The sequence below is a fragment of the Microcebus murinus genome, chromosome 24 (genome assembly GCF_040939455.1).
Source record: "Microcebus murinus isolate Inina chromosome 24, M.murinus_Inina_mat1.0, whole genome shotgun sequence".
In the NCBI taxonomy this organism is placed as follows: domain Eukaryota; kingdom Metazoa; phylum Chordata; class Mammalia; order Primates; family Cheirogaleidae; genus Microcebus; species Microcebus murinus.
Genome location: NC_134127.1, coordinates 750,267 through 774,700, shown reverse-complemented (window position 1 = coordinate 774,700; position 24,434 = coordinate 750,267). Strand labels below are relative to the sequence as shown.

The following is a 24,434-nucleotide window of genomic DNA, read 5'->3' as shown; positions in this document are numbered from 1 at the left end:
AACAGGAGTGAAACACTTGGGTGAATACAAAAATATCACTTTTAGAATGGGACTGGAATTTTTTTTTTTTTTTTGAGACAGAGTCTCGCTTTGTTGCCCAGGCTAGAGTGAGTGCCGTGGCGTCAGCCTAGCTCACAGCAACCTCAAACTCCTGGGCTCAAGTGATCCTACTGCCTCAGCCTCCCAAGTAGCTGGAACTACAGGCATATGCCACCACCATGCCTGACTGATTTTTTCTATATATATTAGTTGGCCAATTAATTTCTTTCTATTTATAGTAAAGATGGAGTCTCGCTCTTGCTCAGGCTGGTTTCGAACTCCTGACCTCGAGTGATCCGCCGGCCTCAGCCTCCCGGAGTGCTAAGATTACAGGCGTGAGCCACTGCGCCCGGCTGGGATTGGAATTTTTAAATTATGAAAGTCCTACCTCTTTGCCTTTCTGAGTATATGACCATCACTCTAGATCAGGGGTCCTCAAACTTTTTAAACAGGAGGCCAGTTCACTGTCCCTCAGACCGTTGGAGAGCGCGCACCGTGGGCCCGGGACAAGTCAGCTGCTAAGCAGGACAGGCAGTGGCGGCAAAAACACCCGGAAGGCCGGATAAATGTGCTAGGCGGCCCACTTGTAGCCCGTGGGCCGTAATTTGAGGATGCCTGCTCTAGATCAAGGGTCAGCAAACGTTTCTCTAAAGTGCCAACTAGTAAGTATTGCAGTCCACACTGTCTACTTGTAAACACTCCACTCTGCCAGAGCAGAAGAAAAGCAGACGTAGACAATACTTACACAAATGAGCTCGGTTGTATTCCAATAAAACTTTATTTACAGACACTGAAATACAGACATTAGCCATACACAAAACAAAGCCCTCATATTTACTCTGCAAAAGCAAGTTGTAACATGAGTTAAAACTTACAGGTCCTGCTACACTCTTTGCAACTGTTTCCTCAAACCTAATCTAGTTCTCAATTTTTAGATACCTTTTATTCAATTTTGTGAAGTCGGGGCCAGGCCAGGTCCCCGCGGGTCCCTGAAGTCGGGACCAGGCCGGTCCATCCTGCGGCCTTCGTGCTTTCGGGCGAACGCTGTGAACAGCGGGACCCGCCTTGCTTCCCGGACAGTCCTCGCTGCAAACACGCTGTCCTAAGCCTTGAAGTTATGCATTGCCCTTCATGAACACCTAAATATGATTTTACTTTACTTTGTCTGTGGAGGAACTTCTAAAAACGACATTTAAAAAGTCCGAGAAAACAATCTTTGGTTGCCATGCGTCTAGGATTTGGGGTTCAAAGAATGTAGCCCCTGCACCCACAATCTGCCCTGGGGATCCTAAAATTGAAGCAGACAGTGTTTTCAAGACTATCTGGAAATAAAAAGGGTCACAATGCTGAGAGGAAAAGCGTAATGGAGGAGGCCGGGCACCGTGGGGACAGAAACGCAGAAGCCTGCATGGGTGGTGGCAGTGCAGAGAAAAGGGCATAAAGCCAGGGTCGCTGAACTATTCTAAAGATAAAGACACACTTTAGATGCTACTGGGTGGGGAAAATAGAGTATTCATAAAATTTCACTAATACTCAAAAGGGCAGATACTAGGGGAAGAAATTTGAGGATAATTGGTTCAGATCTCACTGAGTCTGTGCTTAATTTTTAAAGTTGAAAAATTATTATTAAATAATGAAAAGGACATTTAAAAATCTTTGGAAATGCTAAAAGTATGACAAACAAAAGCCAGTTCCAGGCAGGTGACCGATGAGAGGTAAGTTTTTCTGGTCTTTGCTTCCAGTCACTAACAATCACATTTGATAAACAGGAAACAGCTCAGTCTGGCAAGCAGGAAACAAGTGTTTGCGAAGCAAAGGGTTTTCTCCCCCCTCTGAGAGCAGTTTTTATCTAAATCGCTATCTAGAAACTAATAAGTATGTTACTCTGAAAACTCCTGTCTTCACATCCAAGCTCTTTTCCTCCCCCAATACGGTCCGGGGAGAAAATTCTGTCATTCTGTGAGACCTGATGAATATTTCTCCAGTCATTCCAAATGGGAGTTACAGCGCAGTGTCACAATTTGAAACTCTGGTTATTTGATAGCTTTTTAAAAATGCTTAAGATTGTTATTGCCAAGTAAAAGCAATATTCCATTTCTGACAGCAATGCACATGGTTATATCTATAGTCTGATATTTTCCAATAAATGCATTGTTTTCGTTTATTGAGGTTACTTACACGTGGGACTAGGTAGAAAGTGTGCTCCATGGTTCAGGGGCCACCAGGGAATTAAGTTTGAGGTCAGGTAGACAGAACTGCAGGATTCTGATCCACACGTCACCTGGAGCATCTCTGCTTCATCTGCTTTCTATATGAGCCTTCATCTGAAAGATTTCACTTAATTAAAAAAAGACCGGCCGGGCGCGGTGGCTCACGCCTGTAATCCTAGCACTCTGGGAGGCCGAGGCGGGTGGATTGCTCGAGGTCAGGAGTTCGAAACCAGCCTGAGCAAGAGCGAGACCCCGTCTCTACTATAAATAGAAAAAAATTAATTGGCCAACTAATACATATATAGAAAAAATTAGCCGGGCATGGTGGCACATGCCTGTAGTCCCAGCTACTCGGGAGGCTGAGGCAGGAGGATCGCTTGAGCCCAGGAGTTTGAGGTTGCTGTGAGCTAGGCTGACGCCACGGCACTCATTCTAGCCTGGGCAACAAAGTGAGACTCTGTCTCAAAAAAAAAATAAATAAATAAAAATAAATTAAAAAAGACCACTGTTATAATAGAACTTTAGAGTTGAAAAAGATCTTAGAGATGATTTATTCCAATCCTCTCATTTTTACAGATGAGGCCACTGAGACCCAAGGAATTTCTCTAGATAACCTGCCCGAGATCACACCACCAGTTTGTGCCTATGGCCGTTGTCACCGCTTGTTCCAGTCGCTTTCCCAAAGCCCTCCAGTTCCAGACCTTGCTGAAAACATTCAGTCTACTCATTGATGCAGTTGCCTTGTTCACTCCCACTGGCTGTGGCTGGCCTGCTGGGTGCTTATCCAATATCCATTCTCCGGTCTTCCTTATTCACAGAGTCCTGTCCGGGGGTGAGGGTGGGGATAGTCACGTGCCCGGCTAAAAACAACCCCAGGACCTCTCTTAGCTCAATTCTGAACAACAGAGTACCAGTGGGACTTCAGGGAAAGTTCACCAAGGGAGCCAGTTGGCTCATGCCCGTTTGCACTTTGTCTTCTGCCTGGAATCTGGCTTGATGACTGGAGCCGCAGCAACAATGCTGTGAGCATGAGAGGAACAGTTCCATCACAGGGAGGGTGGAGGGACAAGCTAAGAGAAGCCTGAGTCCTAGATGGAAACTGCCATTCCAGCCCTGGCTTTCTGACCTCTTGATTTTTCCTGATGTGACAGAAAAATAAACCCCTGTCCTGTGGCCGGTGTTATTTGGTTTTTCTGTTATGTGCAGCTGACCATAATCCTCACTGGCTCCCATTTAGGATGAGAACAAAGTGGGTTAGGAATTCAGTTTTATTTAATGATATATATATATATATATTTTAAACGCTTACCAGCTACTCATATATCACAGGTCTTATAGTATAATAGAAATTCATTCCCTTAGTCATGTATGGAACAATCTTTTCACCCCATTCCCTATTGCTGGCTACTGCATGTGTATGTCTCTTGTCCATACCCTAGATCCGTGCATGCTAGATGCTAAACTTTCAAGTGCTGCCGTGACATCCTTGAACATCACAGGGCCCAAAGGCCTAACTTTAAGATCCCCTACTCTTGCCAGGTACTCACCCAGCAAGAAAGCTCACTGCCTGGTAGCTCCCCTCAGCTGAACTAGCTGCACTCCAGGCAGCTCTCAGCCTAAAGGGCTTCACAGTCCTGTCGGCCCATGAAACTACTCAAACAAGCCAATCGCATGGTGCAGTGGCACAATCATAGCCTGAACTCCTGGGATCAAGCAATCCTCCTGCCTCAGCCTCCTGAGTAGCTGGGACTACAGGTGCAAGTCACCACACCCAGCTAATTTATTTATTTGTGGAGACAGGGTCTTGCTATGTTGCCCAGGCTGGTCTTGAACTTCTGCCCTCAAGTAATTCTCCCACCTCGGGCTCCCAAAGTGCTAGGATTACAGGTGTGAACCACTGCACCTGGCCTACATCACATTTTGAGAGCTATATTATTAACTGCATGTTACTCCTTCTGCCATTTCTCTTTAGTCATCTTCCAGTGCCAGACAAGCTGTGTGTAAGTGTCCATTCCCGGTCTCTGCTCTACTATGAGAAATTAAACAAAAAAGTAGCCGTCTCCACTAGTGTAGAAGAGTCACAGGAATACAGAGAGCCTCCCAAGTCCAGTATGGTGGGAGCAGCAGTTAGTAGCTACAGGTGGGTCTCTTTCTCGAGGGCAGGGACATCAGTTTGTCCTTTCCATGTGGCCAGGCTCAAAGGAGCTGGTATTTCTTTACAGCATCCCCCATGAGTGTACTCTCCCTGAAGTGACACATGGGATTTTGCCTTTGCACCCAGTGTCCAGGAGATAGCAGGCACCCCACCAGTGTTAGTTAAAAAGATGACTGAACATATACAAGACGCTGCAAGACACACACTGGTTCCTCAAAGAGGCTGCAATCCAGACATGACGGTCAAGGCATACACGAAAGCATGGCAGCGTGTGAAAAGCACTGCAGGGTTACATGAAAGAGCTGTGAAATGCTATCTGATCACAGAGGAAGAAACATATGGTTGGGCCTCCAAGGCTGGAGAGAATTTCCACAGATGAGTAAGAGAGAAATATGTGCCAGGTAGAGGGGTCAGTGAGAACAGAGGCATGGCGGGAGGCATTATTCCATCTCTTCAGTGTATGAGCAGCAGTGGGGCCTGCTGCAAGGATTTCAGAGGACAAAGAAGAGTCAATGCGGCTTGGTGCGGTGGCTCACGCCTGTCATCCTGGCACTCTGGGAGGCCGAGGCGGGTGGATTGCTCCAGGTCAGGAGTTCAAAACCAGCCTGAGCAAGAGCGAGACCCTGTCTCTACTGTAAATAGAAAGAAATTAATTGGACAACATATATATATATATTAGCTGGGCATGCCTGTAGTCCCAGCTACTTGGGAGGCTGAGGCAGGAGGATTGCTTGAGCCCAGGAGTTTGAGGTTGCTGTGAGCTAGGCTGACGCCACGGCACTCTAGCCCAGGCAACGAAAGTGAGACTCTGTCTAAAAAAAAAAGAGTCAATGCCAGAGAGCGTGATGGAGCCCCACTGTAGACCCCACAAAAACGTCTTTCTCAGTGAGCAAAGCTCTCCCTTTCACAACCACAAGCCAAAATCTTTAAAATCTCCTCCAAGACCCTGTGTGATCAGCCCTCCACATTATAACCTCATGTCCTGGGGTATCCTCTGCTCATTCTGCCCCAGCCACACTGTCATCCTTCCTGCTCCTGGGACTCACCAGGCATGCGCTGACCTTAAGGCTTTGTGATGCCTACTGCCGTAGCCGGAATGCTCCCCCTCCAGACATCTCTGCAGCTAACTCCTTCACTTTCTCCAAGTCTTTGCTCTTATGTCTTTTCTCAATGAGGTTCGCTCTCACTACCCTCTGGAAAACTGTAACTCTTCCTCCAATCCCATGACACTCCTGATCTCCCTTCTGTTTTTTGTTTTTTTTTTCATTGCACTTAACACCTTCTAACATACTATATACTTTACCATTGTTTATTGGTTATTTTTCTGTCTTCCCCCACTTGAATATAAGCTCCACTAAGGCAGGGATTTTTGCATTCTGTTTGCTAGTGTTGTATATCCAAGCCCCAGAACAGCGCCTGGTACATAGTAGTGCTAAGTATTTATGGAACGAACGGACAGAGCACGGCACAGTGTTTACAAATGTTAACAACTAGTACAAGGCTCACAACCATCTGGCTCCTACCTACCTTCCTAAGCTCATCTCCGTACACTCTTTCTCCTGTTCTGGCTCAGCTATACTTAACTCTCTCATTTCTAGAGCTTTTCAAATGTATTCTTTACTCTGTCCTTCCACCCCTTCATTTAAGGAATCCATATTCACTTCCAGGTTTCAGCAGCCCCCTCACTAGCACGCCTCCCACGCCCACGGGCTCCCTGTCCATTACACTGTATTGCAATCACTTGCTTCTCATTGGTCTTTCCTGCCTGCCTCGTGGCCACAGGAAGTGTGGCTGTCATCGCAGCACCTGCAACAGCCAGCACAGGGCCTGACACACGGGAGGCTTTCCGTTCATGCTAATTCAGTGGATGAAGGAGAAATGCCCACAGCAGTGATTGCACCTCTGCACCTCAGACAGACATAACCTAGTTAACCACGTGTAATTGTAGCTTGTGAGGTTTCTTAGGTAGTGACAACTGCCAACACTTTTCTTAGGCCACCCTCACAACCCTATGAATTAGGTACTGTGAGCCCCCTTACCTGAGAAGTGAGGGATCTGAACGTTAGAGAAATTAAGGACCTTCTCAAGGTCACACAGGTAGGTGGTGAGTGCCAGAGGGCAGGTTCAGACCTAGGCCACCAGCTCCAGGAGCCTCTAAGGTGTATTCGTGCTAGTAGCTCAGCCACTTTTTTTTTTTAAAGTTTTCAATTAGCAATAATCGCGCCTCGGATAAACCTCATTGGCTACGATACTGCCACTGCGCAAAGCTAGCTCAGCCACTTTGCTTTTGGGTTTGCTCTTGGGTTTTCCCCTCTCCTTAGCTCAAAATTAACCAAACACCTGCCCTTAGCAAGCGTGACCAAGGACCACCCACACCACCTTAAACACGACTCTCTGTTGCGTGGACGAGCTGCCGCCCACGCCCCATTTCGCAGTATTCCCCGCGCCACCCGCACGCGCGGTGCGGGGCGCCGGGCAAGGCTCCCCGCACCGCGCCTCGCGCCACCTGGCCCTAACCTGGCCCGTCTTCCGAATCTGCTCCCGCGGTCCCGGATCACAAGGCCTCGCACCACGCAAACCCCACACGGAGTCGGGGTCACGAGCGCCCCGCAGCGACTGGAGGGAGGCCGGCGCGCCGCGCGTTTCCCGGCCCGCGGGCTGAGACTCCGGAGGGGCCCCGCGCGCCCACGAACCGGCGCGTCCCTGCTCAAGCGCTCCTGTCCAAAGGGGCAGCTGCTACCCTCGGGGCTTACTGTCCGCCTCGTGCCGCCAGAGAAGCCCCGCGCCCGGCGCAGGCCGCCACGACCGCCCGCAGCCGACTGGACTGCCGGGGCCACAGCGGGCCCGCACACCTTCCTCGGTCTTCCATCGGGTCGCGGGCCGCTGGGCTGCACCAATCAGAGGTCGCCGGAGTCTCAACAGAGCCAATTGGGGGCCCGCGCCCGACAACAGGGCCCCGACGGCCAATCAGCGGCCTTCAGGCCGAGTCGCGCACGCGCGCGGGCGCGAGGCCCCAAAGCCGGCCAATCAGCGGGCGGTGGGCGGGGCCTGTGCGCGGGCGGAGCGGCGGGCGCTGCGCGAAGCGAGGCCGGGTGAGGCGGCTGGCTACCCCGGCCTGAGGCGGGGCGGGGCGGGAGCGGGTGCGCGAGGCCCGGGGCGGGGCGGGAGCGGGTGCGCGAGGCCCGGGGCGGGCTGGGGGCGGGGCTCGCGAGGCTCAGGGCGGCGGCGGCACCGGGCGGGGCGCGGGATGCTGCAGGACCGACCGTGGGAGCTGCGGGCTGCGGCGGGGAGAGGTGAGCGGCCGAGTGTGGGGCTCGGGGAGGTGGTCCGCGGGGCGAGGCGGGGACGCTGTTGCCATGGCAACGCGGGGGCGCGATGCGGCCGGGCCGGCGCCGCCTGCGCCTCCCGCCCCGGCGCCCACCCGCGCCCGGTCGGCCTCCGTCGCCGCGGGCCTGTCCTCCCGCACGTCCCAGCAGCCACCCTCCGTGCCGCCCTGCTCCCCCCCACCGGGGCGTCGCGCTCGCCCGGGCCCCGGCGCCACAGGCCTCTGCGGTTGGACCACCTGGGCCAGGTCGCGTGGCCTCACCTGGCACCGCGGAGACGCCACCGCCCGGGGGGCCTAGGGTGTCTGTCGCCCAGAGGGATTTTTGCCTAAAGGCACCCACCGACGGGCCTTGTGCATAACAAGCGCCCAGAGACTGGGGTCTGACCGGGCGGGTGAGGGCCACAAAGGGCGTCTTTCCCGCTGCGTGGACCACCTCTGTCCAGCGGATATGGAGAGCGAACCACGTACACGGTGGCACGTTTTCTGATAACCACGTTAAAATAATAAATCAGGTTAAGTTGATTTTAATATATTTGATTTAACCTAATGTATCCAAAATGTTATAACATATAATCAATATTAAGATATTGGTAAGGTATTTGAAGTTCTATTTATTTCACAGACGGTCTTCCAAATCTGTCCTGTGTCTTGCACTTGGCCCATCTCACTTTCACCGCCGGCCACCTTTCAAGTGCTAGCTGGCCCCTTTTGGCTAAGGGGGGCACCGCATTAAGCTGCACGTTTCCAGTGTATGTGTGAGCTGTGGCCGAAACGTGACATCAACTTCAGGATTCTTTGAGCCCTCCTGTGTGCAAAGAGGTACTGTGCAACGAAGCAACAAGAAACAGGAGGCACAGTCCTTTTCTTCAAGGAGCTTCCAGTTTCAGCTGAGAATATAGACATCCAACGGCTAAGTAGTGTTTTAAGTGGATATGATAGCAAAGCAGTAGTAAAGGTGATGGGGAATATATGATTGACTGACAAATGAGATGGCTGATGATTACCCTCAGGAATTCAAGGGAGGGATACTTCAGGCTCATCCAGTCTTCCAGAGGAAGACATGGGTCTGTTTCTTGAAAGATGGGTAAATCTTGGGCTGCTAGAAAAGATAGGGAAGGAATCTGGGTGGAATGAAACTGAATATGGCTTCTTTTGTTTTTAGGGTTGGCAACTTGCAGAGTCCTGAGGCATTCAGAGTGAAAAGGCTTTCTCCTCTCTCACTGACAGTCTCCACCATGATTCATAGTCTTTTCTTGATCAACTCCTGTGGAGATATTTTCCTGGAGAAACACTGGAAAAGCGTGGTCAGCCGTTCTGTTTGTGATTACTTTTTTGAGGCGCAAGAGAGAGCTACTGAGGCAGAAAATGTGCCTCCGGTCATCCCCACCCCTCACCATTACCTCCTAAGCGTTTACCGCCACAAGATCTTTTTTGTGGCTGTGATCCAGACGGAGGTCCCACCTCTGTTTGTCATTGAGTTTCTTCACCGAGTAGTAGACACATTTCAGGTTTGTGAATGTGGGAAGGTTCATATATGTAAACTATAAGGTGTCTTTATAGTCCTGTTTCTGTTGTATTCAGCCTCAGTTAAGAAACTTTAAAAAGAAAATCTGATATTGCTCACTACTTCTCCCATTGGACCATAAGATTCCTGTATGTATTTATTGAATTGGCTGCATCTTGTGTGTATTTATTGAATTGGCTCAAGCAATCCTCCTGCCTCAGCCTCCTGAGCAGCTGGGACTACAGTCTCACACTGCCATGCTAGTTAATTTTTTTTATTTTTAGTTCCCCGGCTAATTTTTTTTTCTTTTTTAATTTTTAGTAGAGGCGGGGTCCCACTCTTGCTGGTCTCAAACTCCTGACAAATCGAATACATTTGAACCTCTAGCATGGGAAAACTATCCTACTTAATATGACTTGTATAGTCTTTTTAGTTCTGGTCCTACTTTCTGCTCATAAATTAGAGGAGTTTAGATCGTTTTTGTATAGTGGACTCAATGCTAGCCGTTGTTAGCTACGTTGCTTTGAGTTGCATCAAAAAGTGATGTGTGTAAGGTTTTATAAAAGAAGTAGAAGAAGCTAAGTAATGCTTACTTTAATTGTCCCTGACAAAGACAATTTGTGAGGCGATACTTCCTCTGGAGTTTGGTGTGTTCATCCATAGCATATGAGTGCTAGTGATGAGCTCTCACTGCAAACATAAGATTGGGAAATCTCCTATACCCATAAGAATTTAAGTGACACATTTTTACAAGGTACAGTCTTCATTTTGAGGGGTTTTTGTTTTTGTTTTTTGGAAATAGATTCAAAGATCTTAGGGGGGTGGGGTATGGGATATGTAAGTTATACCAGGATATGAACATCATTTGTCACACAGGATCTTAGACTGCCCAAACTCTAGATTTAAACAGTGGAATCCTCTCCCTAACAGAATCACTCAGTTTCTAACTCTTGTGGTTATTTGCATAACTCAAATGATAAATGAAAAGCTTTTCTAGAAGCTTTGCTAGAAGGGCCCTAGTTTGGTTTAACTTCTATGTCATGTGAAGTCTGGAATTAGTCACATGAATTGTGGAATTGGAGGAGAGAATGGGGACCCAGATATTATTATAAAAATTAAAAAGCAAGTTAAAGAGTCCTTTCATTGGCACTCATGTCTACATCACATGTTTAGAGCAGCTTTCATTCCCGAGAAAATTAAAATATGTTATATAAGTTTTTCCCCACAAATACTCTCTGATAGTACTGCCTGGAATTCCAGTTCTCGTGGGGCTTACTGGCGCCTCTGCACAGTGAAAACCCAAGCATTACAAGTCCCAGTACGTGGAAAAACTAGAAGAACCCAGTAGTTATGATCTTAAACCACCTTAACTGGATCTTGTAGCATTTCTGCATATATAATATTTTACGTATTCCGAGATTAACAGTCCCATTGGTGAAACTCCACAGCTACTCTGTATAGCCAAACCAATGTTACATAACTTACTGTGAGACAGGAAGTAAGAAAAGTTGTTTAATGTAGTTGAAACCACAGAGTAATTTGGGAAAGCAGACTATAGTTGCTAATTTGGAAGTATGGGACTTCAGAGCTTGTAATTTTTGAAACAGTTGTTAAAAGTAAAGGACATATCCTGATTTTAATGTCTAATTTGACGTGTGTCCTCCCTGGCAGCATTTTCCCCCCAGTGCTAGACTATGCCAGGAGAGGTCCAGCTATAGAATCGCAGACTTTTGCTGTGGCTCTTTGTCAGTTTGCAAGTCTCCTTTCCAACTGCTCCTTTCACATTATGCCTGGTTTATAAAACCTAATGGAATATTTTGTTTGTTTGTTTGTTTGTTTGTTCGTTTTGAGACAGAGTCTCCCTCTGTTGTCTGGGCTAGAGTGTCATGGTATCAGCCTGGCTCACAGCAACCTCACACTCCTGGGCTCAAGCAATCCTCCTGCCTCAGCCTCCTGAGCAGCTGGGACTACAGGCTCGCACTGCCATGCTAGCTAATTTTTTCTGTTTTTAGTTCCCCGGCTAATTTTTTTTTTTTTTTTTTTTCTGTTAGTAGAGACGGAGTCCCACTCTTGCTGGTCTCAAATTCCTGACCTCAAGTGATCCTTCTGCCTCTATCTCCCAGAGTGCTAGGATTATAGGTGTGAGCCACTGTGCCTAGCTTATTTTTATTTATTTTTTAAAATAAAATCACTCCTGGAAAGGAAATGTGTGACTTTTTTTCCTTTAAATCCTCATTTTTTAGGAGGAAATCTTTTATTTTAGGAATATATCCTGACTTCTCAGTGACTTAGGTATTGGAATCTCACTGAGAATTGACGTTATGTGATATAATTTAGATCACATCCAGCAGAGTCAGTGAAATGCAAAGAAGGTGAAATGATCTGGAAACTATACTATAGCATGAACAGTGGAAGGATCTTGGGAGCCTGGCCCTGAGAAGAAAAAACTTGAAGTGAAAGCATGTGGTTGTCTTCAAATAATGACAGGGCTGTTATTTAAATTGGTTCTGTAAGGCAGAGCTAGGAGGCAAATTTCAGTGTAGCAAAAGAAAGTACTTCGTAGTAATCATAGCTGTTCGTGAGTAGAATGGACTTTCTCCAAAGGGATACATTTCCCTTCATTGGATAAGTTTGAGAGGGTTTTATGGCCCTCTTAGAGGTCCTATAAAAGATGTGACTGGCATTGCTACAAGGGAACATTGAATGACCACAAACATTTCTTTTTAAATCATTATCATCAGGCCAGGCGTGGTGGCTCATGCCTGTAACCCTAGCACTCTGGGAGGCCGAGGTGGATGGATTGCTCAAGGTCAGGAGTTCGAAACCAGCCTGAGCAAGAGTGAGACCCCGTCTCTACTATAAATAGAAAGAAATTAATTGGCCAACTAATATATATATATATAGAAAAAATTAGCCAGGCATCATGGCGCATGCCTGCAGTCTCAGCTACTTGGAGGCTGAGGCAGGAGGATTGCTTGAGCCCAGGAGTTTGAGGTTTCTGTGAGCTAGGCTGATGCCACGGCACTCACTCTAGCCTGGGCAAAAAAGTGAGACTCTGTCTCAAATAAATAAATAAAAAATAAATAAATCATTATCATCAGGCATTGCATTTTACATAGTGCTTGCAAAGTACTTTCACACACACTATCATCTCATCAGTCATGCTTAGTTCTCAGTCCCTGTGCCTCCAGCGCCATTATCCTGATTATAGCATTAAAGAAATCAAGACCCAATTAGTTAACATGACTTATCTAGCAGGTGACAAGTAAGATTATAATCCAGGTCTTCTGGTTTGAAATCCAGTACTTTTTCCACAATCCAGGTAATTTAGTATCTAAATTTAGCCTCTTTAATAAAAGGACAAAGAGTTCTTAGAATCCTAGCATTTTAGGAATGATCGAAAGAGATTTTGGGGTGTGCTGCTTCATCCCCCTCATTTCATTTTTTTTCTTCTCATTTACTACATGAATGTTAAGAAATAGCACAATTATCAGGCCCAGTGACCCACACCTATAATCCCAGCACTGTGGGAGACTGAGGTGAGGAGATCACTTGAATCCAGGAGTTTGAGACCAGCCTGGGCAACATAGACCTCATCTCCACACACAAAGAGAAAGGAATAAAGAAAGAAAACAATAGCACAACAGTAGGGGTTAAGATTTTCATGTGCAACTCTATGCCATATCATGGTGTTATTTTGCATAATTCTTTAAAATTCTTATTCATAAGCATGTACAACAAAGATACAAATTTATATTGTATGTATTTTATCAAGTTCAGGAAATTAACCCAAATAGATTAACTGACTTCCTCTAGTTTATAGAAGAAGCTAGTCATGGCGTTAGTGTACCATAAGCTAGTTCTGTGTTCTCTACCATATCAGGCTGCCTAAGAGAACTATGGGCGCCCCCTCATTATAAAAGAGCACCCCAGAAACCCTATAAACACATGGGGACCAACCACATCTATTTTCTCTAGGAACATCCTTTTTATTTTTTTGTAGTCTATGAGTGATAAATATGTGTGTTATATCTTCATCAGGATTATTTTGGAGTGTGTTCAGAGCCGGTGATCAAAGACAATGTGGTTGTGGTTTATGAGGTATTAGAAGAGATGCTTGACAATGGGTTTCCGTTGGCTACCGAGTCGAACATCCTCAAAGAACTGATAAAACCTCCCACTATCCTTCGAACGGTTGTCAACACCATCACAGGTATGGCAGAGGGGGTAAACCGACAGCTGCTGCCATCCTGGGTGTGGCTTAGTCTGCTGTTGTGCGTTGTTTCGAGTGTTTGTCTTTGGGGATCTCAAGTGCTTAATTTAATTTTGTTCGTTATAGTCTTTGAATATAACCTGAAATGGTATATTTGTTATGTAGACAATAGCCTGACTTTAATGACAAAATGAAGTGTTCTCCTTTAAAAATAATTGTTTGCCGATTACAGAAGAAACACATGATTATTGTACAGAAAAGCACAATGAAGAACATCAAAATCACTCTTACTCCCCCCACACTTTTAACATACTGTTGTACATATTTCTCATCTTTCTAGTTGGATAAAGGATGGATGGATGGATAGAATTTTTTTAAACAACTTTTTGTTTTTCTTTTTTTTCTTTTAAGACAGTCTTGAGGCCGGGCACGGTGGCTCACGCCTGTAATCCTAGCACTCTGGGAGGCCGAGGCAGGCGGATCGTTTGAGTTCAGGAGTTCGAAACTAACCTGAGCAAGAGCGAGACCCCGTCTCTACTATAAATAGAAAGAACTTAATTGGCCAACTAATATATATAGAAAAAATTAGCCGGGCATGGTGGCGCATGCCTGTAGTCCCAGCTACTCATGAGGCTGAGGCAGAAGGATGGCTTGAGCCCAGGAGGTTGAGGTTGCTGTGAGCTAGGCTGATGCCACGGCACTCACTCTAGCCTGGGCAACAGAGTGAGACTCTGTCTCAAAACAAAAAAACAGAGTCTTGCTCTGTTGCCCGGGCTAGAGTGTCATAGTGTTAGCCTAGCTCACAGCAACCTCAAACTCCTGGGCTCAAGTGATCCTCCTGCCTCAGCCTCATGAGTAGCTGGGACTACAGGTGTGTGCCAGTATGTCCAGCTAATTTTTTCTATTTTTAGTTGCCCAGCTAATTTCTTTCTATTTTTAGTAGAGACGGGGGTCTTACTCTTGCTCAGGCTAGTCTCGAACTCCTGAATTCAAGCAATCCTCTTGCCTCAGCCTCCCAGAGTGCTAGGATTACAGGCGTGAGCCACTGCACCCAGCCTAAACAACTCCTGTATTTCTTTAGACTTACCTTTTATCAATATTTTATGAACATTATCCCATTGTGATATTCTTCTATATCATTTTTAAGGACTTTATAGTTTTCTTCCATGTGGAATTACCCTAAGTTATTTACTCAATCCCTGTTTATGATGTTTCTGATTTTTTGTCTTTTTAAATAACAAGGGGTTAACACCTAGAGTGATTTCAGTATTGTAATAGAAATGGAAGTGCTGTGTTGAGGGGTGTGTACATTTTAATGCCTCGTGCCAAGATGCCCTCCAGAGAGTTGCACCAATTTGTCCTTTGAGTGGCAAGTCCTTTCTATGCACTGGAACCAACCCTATTATTATTATTATTAATTTTTAGAAACTTTGGCAATTTGATAGTTTATCGATACCTTGTTATTTACACACTCAGTGTTTGTGACTAAGGAGATTAAAACCCATTCAAGTGTTTTTTCTTTATCGTGAATTACCTTTTCATGTCCTTTGTTCATTTATTTTTTTGGTTGAAATGTTTTCCTTTTTTGACATTGATTTAAAATAATTCCTTTCATTTAAGATCTTAAACTATCGTGTATATTGGAAATAAACATGATAGTTTGTAGGAATTTTTTTACATATTTTGAATATTGTGTTGCAGATGTTTTCTCACAATCTTTCATTTGTCATTTAATGTCCATGGTGGTGTTTGGCTACATTTTTAATGTTTTGATTTAGTAAAATTAATCATTCTGCTTCATTAAGGTTTTACATTTGAGGTCTTATTTAATGCATAAACAAGGGTTTTCATGGAGTTTTACAGACTGATTGAAAAATACATTTTAAAAAGTATAAATAAGCAAGAATAGCCAGGACAGTTTTGAAAAAGAACTACAAAGTGTTTGGAAGGATTTGGCCTGTTAGATATCAAGACATATTAAGTTTCTATAGTACACATGATAGAAATTCATGGAGTAGACATACTAGAAGAGCAAAGACAATTTTGAAAATAAATTTTTTAGAAAGAGCAAGAGACAAAATGTGTCCTTCCAGATGCAAGATATTTACAAGTTGAGCATCTCAAACCCTAAACCCAAAATGCTCCAAAATCTGGTACTTTTTGACCACCAACACGACACTCAAAGGAAATGCTAACTGGAACGTTTCAGATTTCAGATTTTCAGATTTGGGATGCTCAAGTGGTATGAGGCATATATTCAAAAATCTGAAATTCAAAACACTTCTGGTCTCAAGCACTTCAGCGAAGGGGTACTCACCCTGTATGAAGTTTCAGTAATTTCAAAAATATAATATTGGTACAATAATGGACAAATAGATCATTGGAATAAAATAGAAAGTCCAGAAATAGACTCTTGATTTTATAGGAATTTGGTATAGGTAGACATGGTCATCTATCAAATCAGTGGACCAGGCGCCAATTGTTAAATATATTGTATTGGATAGTCAACTTGGCTATGGAAAAAAAATTAAGTTCTTCCATTTCATATGATACATAAAATAAGTTCCATGTAGATTAAGGAGTTAAAACACAAACAAACCTTATAATTATTAGAAGAAAACACAGGATAATGTCTTTTTGATATCAAAAAAGGGAAAGTTATCGTTTTGAAAGATGTATTTTCTTCTAGTTCTTTTATGGTTTGATTTTTAAAATTTTTTAATCCATTTGAAAATTATCTTGGTGTACAATACAACGTAAAGCTCTGTGTTTATTTCTCCAAAGTTCTTAGTTTTCTTAGCACCGTTTATTGAATAATTTGTCCCTATTTTAAATCATAGTTTTTTTCTCAAACCAGGTATATATTTAAAAAAAAGATAGTTTTATCTTATACTGTATTACTGTGATTATGGGTTTTTGGTCTGTTTTTAGACTTTCTGTCTTGTCACAACACTGCTTTAATTATTCTAGCTTGATGATATGTTTTAATACATAGTGCCTCTTTTTAAGAAAACAAATTTGGTGGGTTTTTCATACTCTGAGCTCATTTTAAGCCCTAAAAGCTTTGTTGGCGCCTGGATCACTTATGAATACTATGAAGTTAATTAAGTTTGTATCTCAGTCCAATCTAGAAAAAGGTATCTGAGGACCACTTTTGAAAAGCTGAAATGTTTTGTAAACATGCTGAATATATGTATGTTTAGTGTTTCTGTAGATTAAAAAGATCCAGGCAATGGAAGGAGGAAATAAAATTTAAATTAATTGTAGTATTTTATTATTTCAGTATAAAACTTTTGAATTAATAAAAAATTTTTGATGCCTGTGGAGGGAAAAACAAATGAAGGAATTGATCTATAACTCTTAAGGACAGGGAAAGATCAAATTTGTATTATTTTCTTAAGTTTCATAATTGGTATGAAACAGATCATATTGATATATACATTTTAATACCTGCCATAAATGTACCTAAGAACCTACCTCAAACTAGAATACAGTCTTTAACCCATGAAAATTTTATATCTATATGTAGATCACCAAACCAACTGAAAGCCAATACATTATTTAAGTTGCAAGCTATTGTGGAATTTGAGATACTAAGTTCAGGTTACTTTCAAAACGAAAATATGATATCTGTTTCTCAGGTGACTTTTTTTTTAACCTTATTCTGCTTGAGGAGGCAGACCAGATGGCAGCACAGAGTTTTAAAAATAGACTAGGTTACCCTATGTATAGAAGTTGGGAAAATTCTCATCTTCTGTTTGAAAAACTCTTCCATCGAATGCATGAATAGTGGGCATATAGAAACTTCTAAGGAAGTGTTCAGTGGTTATTACAATCAAATTAGTTCTAAAGTGCAATAATATTGTCTCAGGAAGCACCAACGTGGGTGACCAGCTTCCCACTGGGCAGCTGTCAGTGGTGCCTTGGCGACGGACTGGGGTGAAATATACCAACAATGAGGCCTATTTTGATGTTATTGAAGAGATTGATGCCATTATTGATAAATCAGGTAGGTGCTTTCAATATGTTCTCAGCAATATGAAAATAGAGGCCCCTTTCATATAATGCTCAATAGTATCAGAATTACCCTCCTTTCAAGAGTGTTCATTTTATTTTATTTTTTTATTTTTTATTTTTTTTGAGACAGAGTCTTGCTTTGTTGCCCAGGCTAGAGTGAGTGCCATGGCGTCAGCCTAGCTCACAGCAACCTAAAACTCCTGGGCTCAAGTGATCCTTCTGCCTCAGCCTCCTGAGTAGCTGGGACTACAGGCATGCGCCACCATGCCCGGCTAATTTTTTCTATATATATTAGTTGGCCAGTTAATTTCTATCTATAGTAGAGACAGGGTCTCGCTCTTGCTCAGGCTGGTTTCGAACTCCTGAGCTCGAGCAATCTGCCCGCCTCAGCCTCCCAGAGTGCTAGGATTACAGGCATGAGAAGAGTGTTCATTTTAATTTAGTGCCTGCTTTGTGTCAGGCACTGTGCTAGGTAGGTAGTGGGAATGGACTTTAACATTATTATGCAGACCAGTGTTTGTCTCACACTTTTACTTGTTTTATAAATCTTATCCTCTTGAATAAAAAAGAGAAGTAACAAACTAATCTCTTGTTGATTAGGTTTCCCTTTTGAGAGTATTTGATGCCTAATTCTGATGCCAGAACTAAAGTTGTCATCACTAAATTTTGGAGAGCCTTTTATTCTATCCAGAATTAGGTAAATATGACTGACTAGAAGTCCTAGAGCTTAGGAATTTGCGGAAGCCAGGCCTGGTGGCACGCATCTGTAGTCCCAGCTGCTCAGAAGGCTGAGGCAGGGGGGTCCCTTAAGCCAAGGAATTCCAGGCTGCAGTGCACAAGGTTCACACCTGTGAATAGCCACTGCACTCCAGCCTAGGCACATGGCAAGACCACATCTCTAACGTGAACTTACTCATTCAACAAATGTTTGTTGAAAACTTGTGTTATGGCACAGTGCTGGATAGGTGGCATTTGATGATGAATAAAATATAGTCTGTGGTTGCAGAAAGCTTAATTAAAGTCTAGTAGAGTGAGAGAAAGGTCAAAAGGTGGAGCACCTGGGAGGTACCCCACCCATTCCCAGCACAGGTGCAGAGGTGAGAGTGTGCATGCTTCATCAGTAGGATGAATGGAAGTTGCTATGACTTGCGTGGCTTTGGGAGCAAAATACGGACACTCTAAAACGAGTAAAATACTGTTGGGAAATAAAGTTCAGTATGACAGGATTAAGAGACAAGTAGGTGATGAGGCTTTAAAACTAAGCAGGCATAGCAGCCTTTCACGTTAGCCCAGACTGGAAATAATCCACGCGTCGGCTGGCAGTAGGAAGACTAAATGGATCTTGGTGTGGTTGTGCAGTGGAGTCCTCTACAGTCGTGAACAAAAGGGACTGCCGGTTCATCCTGGGGTGACTCTGGCGACATTGAGCCATGAAGTCAGATGCTTAGGGTTATATTCAGTGTGTCATGTTTATACAAAAAACAGGTGCAGTTTAATCCAAGGTAATAGAAATCAGAATTTCGGGGATGCAGATTAGGTGGGATGCGCAAGAGGGAGAGTCCAGGGGTGCTGGGAAGGCTCCCTGTCTTGCCGTGGGTGGTATTTGCATAGACGTGTGCATATTTAAAAATTCACTGAGCTGTACACTTAAGGTTTTTGCATTTTACTGTTTTGTGTCAATGAAAAAGTTAAAGAAAGAAAATTGATAGCCAGATCAGGAAGAGCCTTGCATGCCATTTTAAGAAGGGCAGTGGGAGCAATCGAAGAGTTTTAAGTTGGAGGGTAACTTGGTCAGACTTGCAGTTTAGAGCAATCAGTCCGGCTGCCATGTGAAGCATGACTTGAAGTGGGCTCAGGCTGAGGGCAGGGGCAGGGGGAGGTCGCTGCCGTCCGGGCCAGAACACGGACGTCCGTAGTGCACTGTGGAGAGGAATGCATGCAGGTGAGAGACGTGGGTCCCAGACAGGACAGGAACCGAGCATTAGCTAGTTGCGGGGACTGAGGAAGAAGAACCAGTCAAGATGCGTCTGTTTCTGGCCCAGGCAGCAGGATAGATGGCGCCATCACACAGACGTGGAGAACAGGAGGAGCAGGTCCAGGGAGTGAGACAGCGAATTCACTTCTGACATGTGGAGTTGGAGGTGCCTCAGTGACATCCAAGTGGAGATGTCCATCAGGCAGGCGTTGGGCTGAACTTGAAAAGAGAGCAGGAAATCCCAGCACAAGCAGGAGTGAGACCCCATCTCTACTAAAAATAGAATAATTAGCTGGTGGTAGTAGCCTGCACCTGTAGTCTCAGGTACTCGGGAGGCTGAGGCAGGAGGATCACTTGAGCCCAGGGGTTTCAGGTTGCTGTGAGCCAGGCTGACGCCACAGCACTGTAGCCTGTGGAACAGAGTGAGACTGTCTCAAAAAGAAAAAAAAAAGAGTAGGAAATAATTGGCCGTAAATGAACACTGAAGCCTGGAAAGTAGATAAAATAACCCAAGGAGAGTGTGTAGAGTGAAAGAAAGAGAAGTTAGGACCTGTGAAAAAGCATTTAAGGCGTGTGCAAAGAAAGAGAAGCCTGCAGAAGACGCTGAGGAAGAGGAGCTGGAGGAAGTAGCAGAGGATTTGACAAGGAAAAGTGATCAGCAGTGACCGGCTCTGCAGAGAGAGCCTAAAGACCAAGCGTGTCCGTGTGCTTTAGCAGCACAGCTCACTGGTGACCTCAGGGAGAGCATTTGCTGCTAGGAAATTTTCTGAACCGTTGGCTTAGGCTCTGTTTAATTCTGGTACTAGACCGAAAACTTCAGGCTAATTACTATCATTCATCTCTTTATCCCAGTACTTCATCATAGTGCCTCATACGTGATATGCAGTTGACAAATGTCTGGAAGGATGGACAGATGGATTGTGTGAATGGATGGATGTACAGAAGGAAAGAAGAAAGGGAGAGAGGGAAGGAAGGAAGGAAGGGAGAGGAGGAGGGCGGGACGGAGGAAATGAGTGGGTTGGGAGGGGCAGAGAGGCCTTCGGCAACCTCTGATATTCTTTTGTGCGTTTCCTGCCTCAGGTTCCACGATCACCGCTGAGATCCAGGGCGTGATTGACGCCTGCGTGAAGCTGACTGGGATGCCGGACCTCACGCTTTCCTTCATGGTAAATCCCGGGCCAGAGCTGGAGTTCTTGGGATGAGGAATTAAATGCTTCTGGAAAGACAGAGGGGAGAGAGTGGAGTAGAGCAAGAAGAAATAGCACAGCAACAAAGCTTATATCAGGCTTGGATCTTCTATAAGTAACTACAGAATTTGTGTGTGTGTGTGTGTGTGTGTGTGTTTTAATGAAAATAGCATCTAAATCACTTTCATGAAAGAAATACGGGCATTTAATCCCTGCCTTTTGCTTTTCCTCGCCTGGTGACTATAGAACCCCAGGTTGTTGGATGACGTCAGCTTTCATCCTTGTGTCCGTTTCAAACGCTGGGAATCCGAGCGCACCCTGTCCTTCATCCCTGCTGACGGGAGCTTCCGCCTGCTCTCTTACCATGTCAGTGCGCAGAAGTAAGCGGCACTTATACTTACGGCTGGAATCCGTGTTTACATGTGCATGTGGAAACGTATCTGTAGTGATTAAGAACTCAGGCTCTAGAGTTTCCTAGGTTCAAATTCCAGCTTCTCTAGTTACTAATTCGGTAACCTCGGGTGAGTTGCCCGACCTCTCTGTTTCTGTTTTCTTATCTGTAGATTGAAAATCATAGAAGTACCTTGTTATGAGGATTGCATAAGAGAATCTAGTGCTCAACACAAATAAGTGCTCGTTAAGTTCACTGCTGCTTTTGTTGTTTTATGTCTAAACAAGAACATTCTTTTCTCAAATTAGAATCTGAGCATACCTGCATTAATACCCTCAACCCAAAAGAAGCATTAAATTATACTTTGAAAAGTATAAAATTTCTGGTCTTGAACCTTCTCTTTAATTTGGGGGCTAACGGCTTTGGAAGCACTATTGTGTGGTAGAGGTATGTAGACCGAAGAGAGCCAGGGGACCTCAGCCACCAGAGCCTTCCCCTGCGATTTGGAATAAACCATTTAGGAATATGTCTGAGTGCTTGACATCAAAGCCTCTGGAATTCAACCACCTGCACTTAAACCTCATCTCAGTACGTCTATGACCTTGGGCAGGTTACTTAACCTCAGTTAAGTAGGACTTCAGTGTCCATCCATAAATTATTTTCCACTTCCTACTTCCGCTTTAGCATATGGCAGCAGTACCTGCTTCACACCCGGAGGTTAGGTGAGACAGGTGGCATTTGGCATGGTGACTGGCACACAGGAAGCACTCAGTAGATGTGAAGGAACTGTTGCTACCTCAGGATCACTCTGTGGCTTCTTCCTCTGCTGTGAAACCATGACAGCCTCCCCTGGCTCATAGGGTTTTCACAAGGGCCAGTGAGGCCACATAAAAGCCCCCTCAGGAAATTATAAAAGGTCTGTGAGGTATGAGTATCACTGTCCCCAGTACAAATAGTGATTGGTCACATGTCACAAATTAGAACACAGAAGCTTAGTGGCTCTTCACTTTTGTTCATTATGCCTTTCTCATAGTAAGCTTTGTATACTCTTTGATTTTGTTTGTATTATTCAGAGAATTATTAGAAGAGTTAATTTACTTAATAGATGGTGTTGTAGCTTTTCAAAAAGGAAAAAGTTAGATTACTGAGGGGGGGGGTTTCTGTGTGTATTTTTTAAGATAAAGAGTAAGGACGGAGGTAAGAGAGAAGCTGCCAGCAGGGCAGGAAACGCGCCCTGTGCAGCAGGAAGTGCCGCCATCATCCCGAGCGCTGACGCAGCGGGCTTCCCACCTCTCTCTCTTGCAGCCTGGTCGCCATTCCAGTGTACGTCAGACATAACATCAGCTTCCGGGACAGTAGTTCCCTCGGACGCTTCGAAATAACAGTGGGACCCAAGCAGACTATGGGGAAGACCATAGAGGGCGTGATGGTCACCAGCCAGATGCCCAAAGGGGTCCTGAATATGAGCCTCACTCCGTCTCAGGGGACGCACACGTTCGACCCCGTCACAAAGGTGAGGGACAAGCAGACATCTCCCAGGAGTAACTCAACAGGGCTCTCCGCGGGGAGCCTGATCAAAGGGACGTTGTTTTCTCCTTTGAGATAACTTAGGGTGACAAGTAGGATTCTCCATCGAAAAACACCCTCGAGGCAGCTTATAGTATTGTGACAGATGCCCTGAGGTTAGAGCCCAGCCACCTCAAATGAAGGGTCCACTGTAATTAATTATTTTATTGGAATGACCACTTCTCCATCTTATTTTCTTTGAAGATGCTGTCTTGGGATGTAGGAAAAATAAATCCCCAGAAGTTACCAAGTTTGAAGGGGACTATGAGTCTTCAGACTGGCGCTTCCAAACCGGATGAAAACCCCACAATTAACCTACAGTTTAAGATCCAGCAGCTCGCCATTTCTGGTAAGTGACCAGAGCTCTGGGGCTTTGAAGGGAGCAGAAATGGCTTTGTCCCAAAGGCACAAAAATCAGAAAGCCTTCTTGTTGTTCCCTGTTTGGTTTCATTACCTGATAATGTAATTTTTAGTGAAACCTTTTCCTGCACATTGCTGGGGAAAGTTTGCAATCCTTACTTTGAAGTTGACCCAAGTAAATAACCTGAATAAAAGTGTCTAAGACACAAATGAGAAGGAAACAATATCATTAAATATTTATTAATTCATTATTTTTCATTATTCATTTAGTTATAAATTACTTCATTATTAATTCATATATTTTGTTATTATTAATTCACTTATTCAGTCTAATAACTTGAGAAAATCACAGTGGTCCTATTTTTTATCTTTGTTTTAATTCTGCATATCACTTTCTGCTCTTTCCACTTCAGGGACAAGTCTTCTCATAGGATAGCTTTTCTGTTGGAGCCATTTTTTTTTCTCTTGAGACAGTCTCTTGCTGGGGCTAGAGTGAGTGCCGTGGCATCAGCCTACCTCACAACAACCTCAAACTCCTGGGCTCAAGCAATCCACCTGCCTCAGCCTCCCAAGTAGTTGGGACTACAGGGTGCCGCGCCACCATGCCCGGCTAATTTTTCTGTTTTTAGTAGAGAGGGGGTGTCATGTTAGCTGAGGCTGGTCTCCAACTCCTGACCCCAAGCAATCCTCCTGCCTCATCCTCCCACAGTGCTGGGATTACAGGCATGAGCCACCACACCTAGCCTGGAGCCGTTTTTTGCTGTCAGTGTTTGTCCCAAGAGTGGAGAATCCATCATTTCTGAATAAGCTGTCTCTTGTCACCATGATCTCTGTCCCACGGATCTCTGTAAATTGAAACGAATGGAAACAGTTATGCTACCTACTTTTAAATAATATATCTTATTTTCCCCCCTCCCTCCCTCCCTCCCTTCCAGGACTCAAAGTGAATCGTCTGGATATGTATGGAGAAAAGTACAAACCCTTTAAGGGCATAAAATACATGACCAAAGCTGGAAAATTCCAAGTTCGAACCTGAAGGGAGAGTTTTTCAGAGGCAACAGTCAAGAACATTTTAATTTCTTACTTGATGAAAGTAAAAAATACCAGCCTGTCCCCTAGGTCAGTCCCTTCCTGGCCCTGCCCGCTCCCTTTTTTCCTTAACCTGCAGTGCCGAGGAACGATCAAGGGAGGAAGGGTCCCCAGTGAGAACTGGACAGAACCGGAACCCAGTCAGCGCCAGCTCAGTTCTCCAGCAAGTGGTGTGCGATGAAGGGAGAGGTGCTTGACGCCATATTTAACTATTTTTAACACAGTTACCATAGAAAAAGACAACTTGTTGCTTGCTTGGCTTTAATTATCTAAAGCCACTGAAAGACTTATTTGTTGATTTTTTTCCTAAGGTAGGAAGATCAGAAAGAAGAAAGATTTGGGAGAAACAATGAATGTTAGAGAAAGGCTGGCTGAGGATCTGATCTAAGAGGGACGAGAAAGA

General features: G+C 44.7%; 1 protein-coding gene, 1 long non-coding RNA gene and 1 pseudogene across 7 annotated transcripts in view; 1 reads left to right on the top strand and 2 right to left on the bottom strand.

Moving 5' to 3' along the window:
- LOC142864147 (uncharacterized) overlaps positions 1-7,185 on the bottom strand; it is a 40,843-nt gene extending 33,658 nt beyond the window's left edge. The window contains exon 1 of the long non-coding RNA XR_012914730.1: positions 7,098-7,185. This is a non-coding gene — a long non-coding RNA (uncharacterized LOC142864147). The remainder of the gene's footprint in view (positions 1-7,097) is intronic.
- LOC142864282 (uncharacterized) lies at positions 6,514-6,673 on the bottom strand (annotated as a pseudogene).
- Positions 7,186-7,311: 126 nt separating the features above from the next.
- Positions 7,312-24,045, top strand: AP3M2 (adaptor related protein complex 3 subunit mu 2). Of its 6 annotated transcripts, none has more exons than XM_075997386.1 (10): positions 7,312-7,496; positions 8,352-8,548; positions 8,892-9,237; positions 13,275-13,446; positions 17,318-17,455; positions 20,519-20,604; positions 20,872-21,005; positions 22,322-22,529; positions 22,787-22,931; positions 23,878-24,045. In XM_075997386.1, exons 3-10 carry the CDS (start codon positions 8,965-8,967, stop codon positions 23,976-23,978), a joined length of 1,257 nt encoding a protein of 418 aa, XP_075853501.1. In that variant the 5' UTR covers positions 7,312-7,496; positions 8,352-8,548; positions 8,892-8,964; the 3' UTR covers positions 23,979-24,045. The 6 variants fall into 6 exon arrangements, with proteins under 6 accessions (XP_075853501.1, XP_075853502.1, XP_075853498.1 ...); XM_075997387.1 differs by having other exon boundaries at positions 8,352-8,684; XM_075997383.1 differs by having other exon boundaries at positions 8,352-9,237.
- The last annotated feature ends 389 nt before the right edge of the window (positions 24,046-24,434 follow it).

Coding starts and splice junctions, on each gene's coding strand:
- AP3M2 (XM_075997383.1), top strand. CDS start 8,860: ATGAAACTGAATATGGCTTCTTTTGTTTTTAGGGTTGGCAACTTGCAG. Junction 9,238..13,274: donor GAGTAGTAGACACATTTCAG/GTTTGTGAATGT, acceptor TATCTTCATCAG/GATTATTTTGGAGTGTGTTC. Junction 13,447..17,317: donor GGTTGTCAACACCATCACAG/GTATGGCAGAGG, acceptor ATATTGTCTCAG/GAAGCACCAACGTGGGTGAC.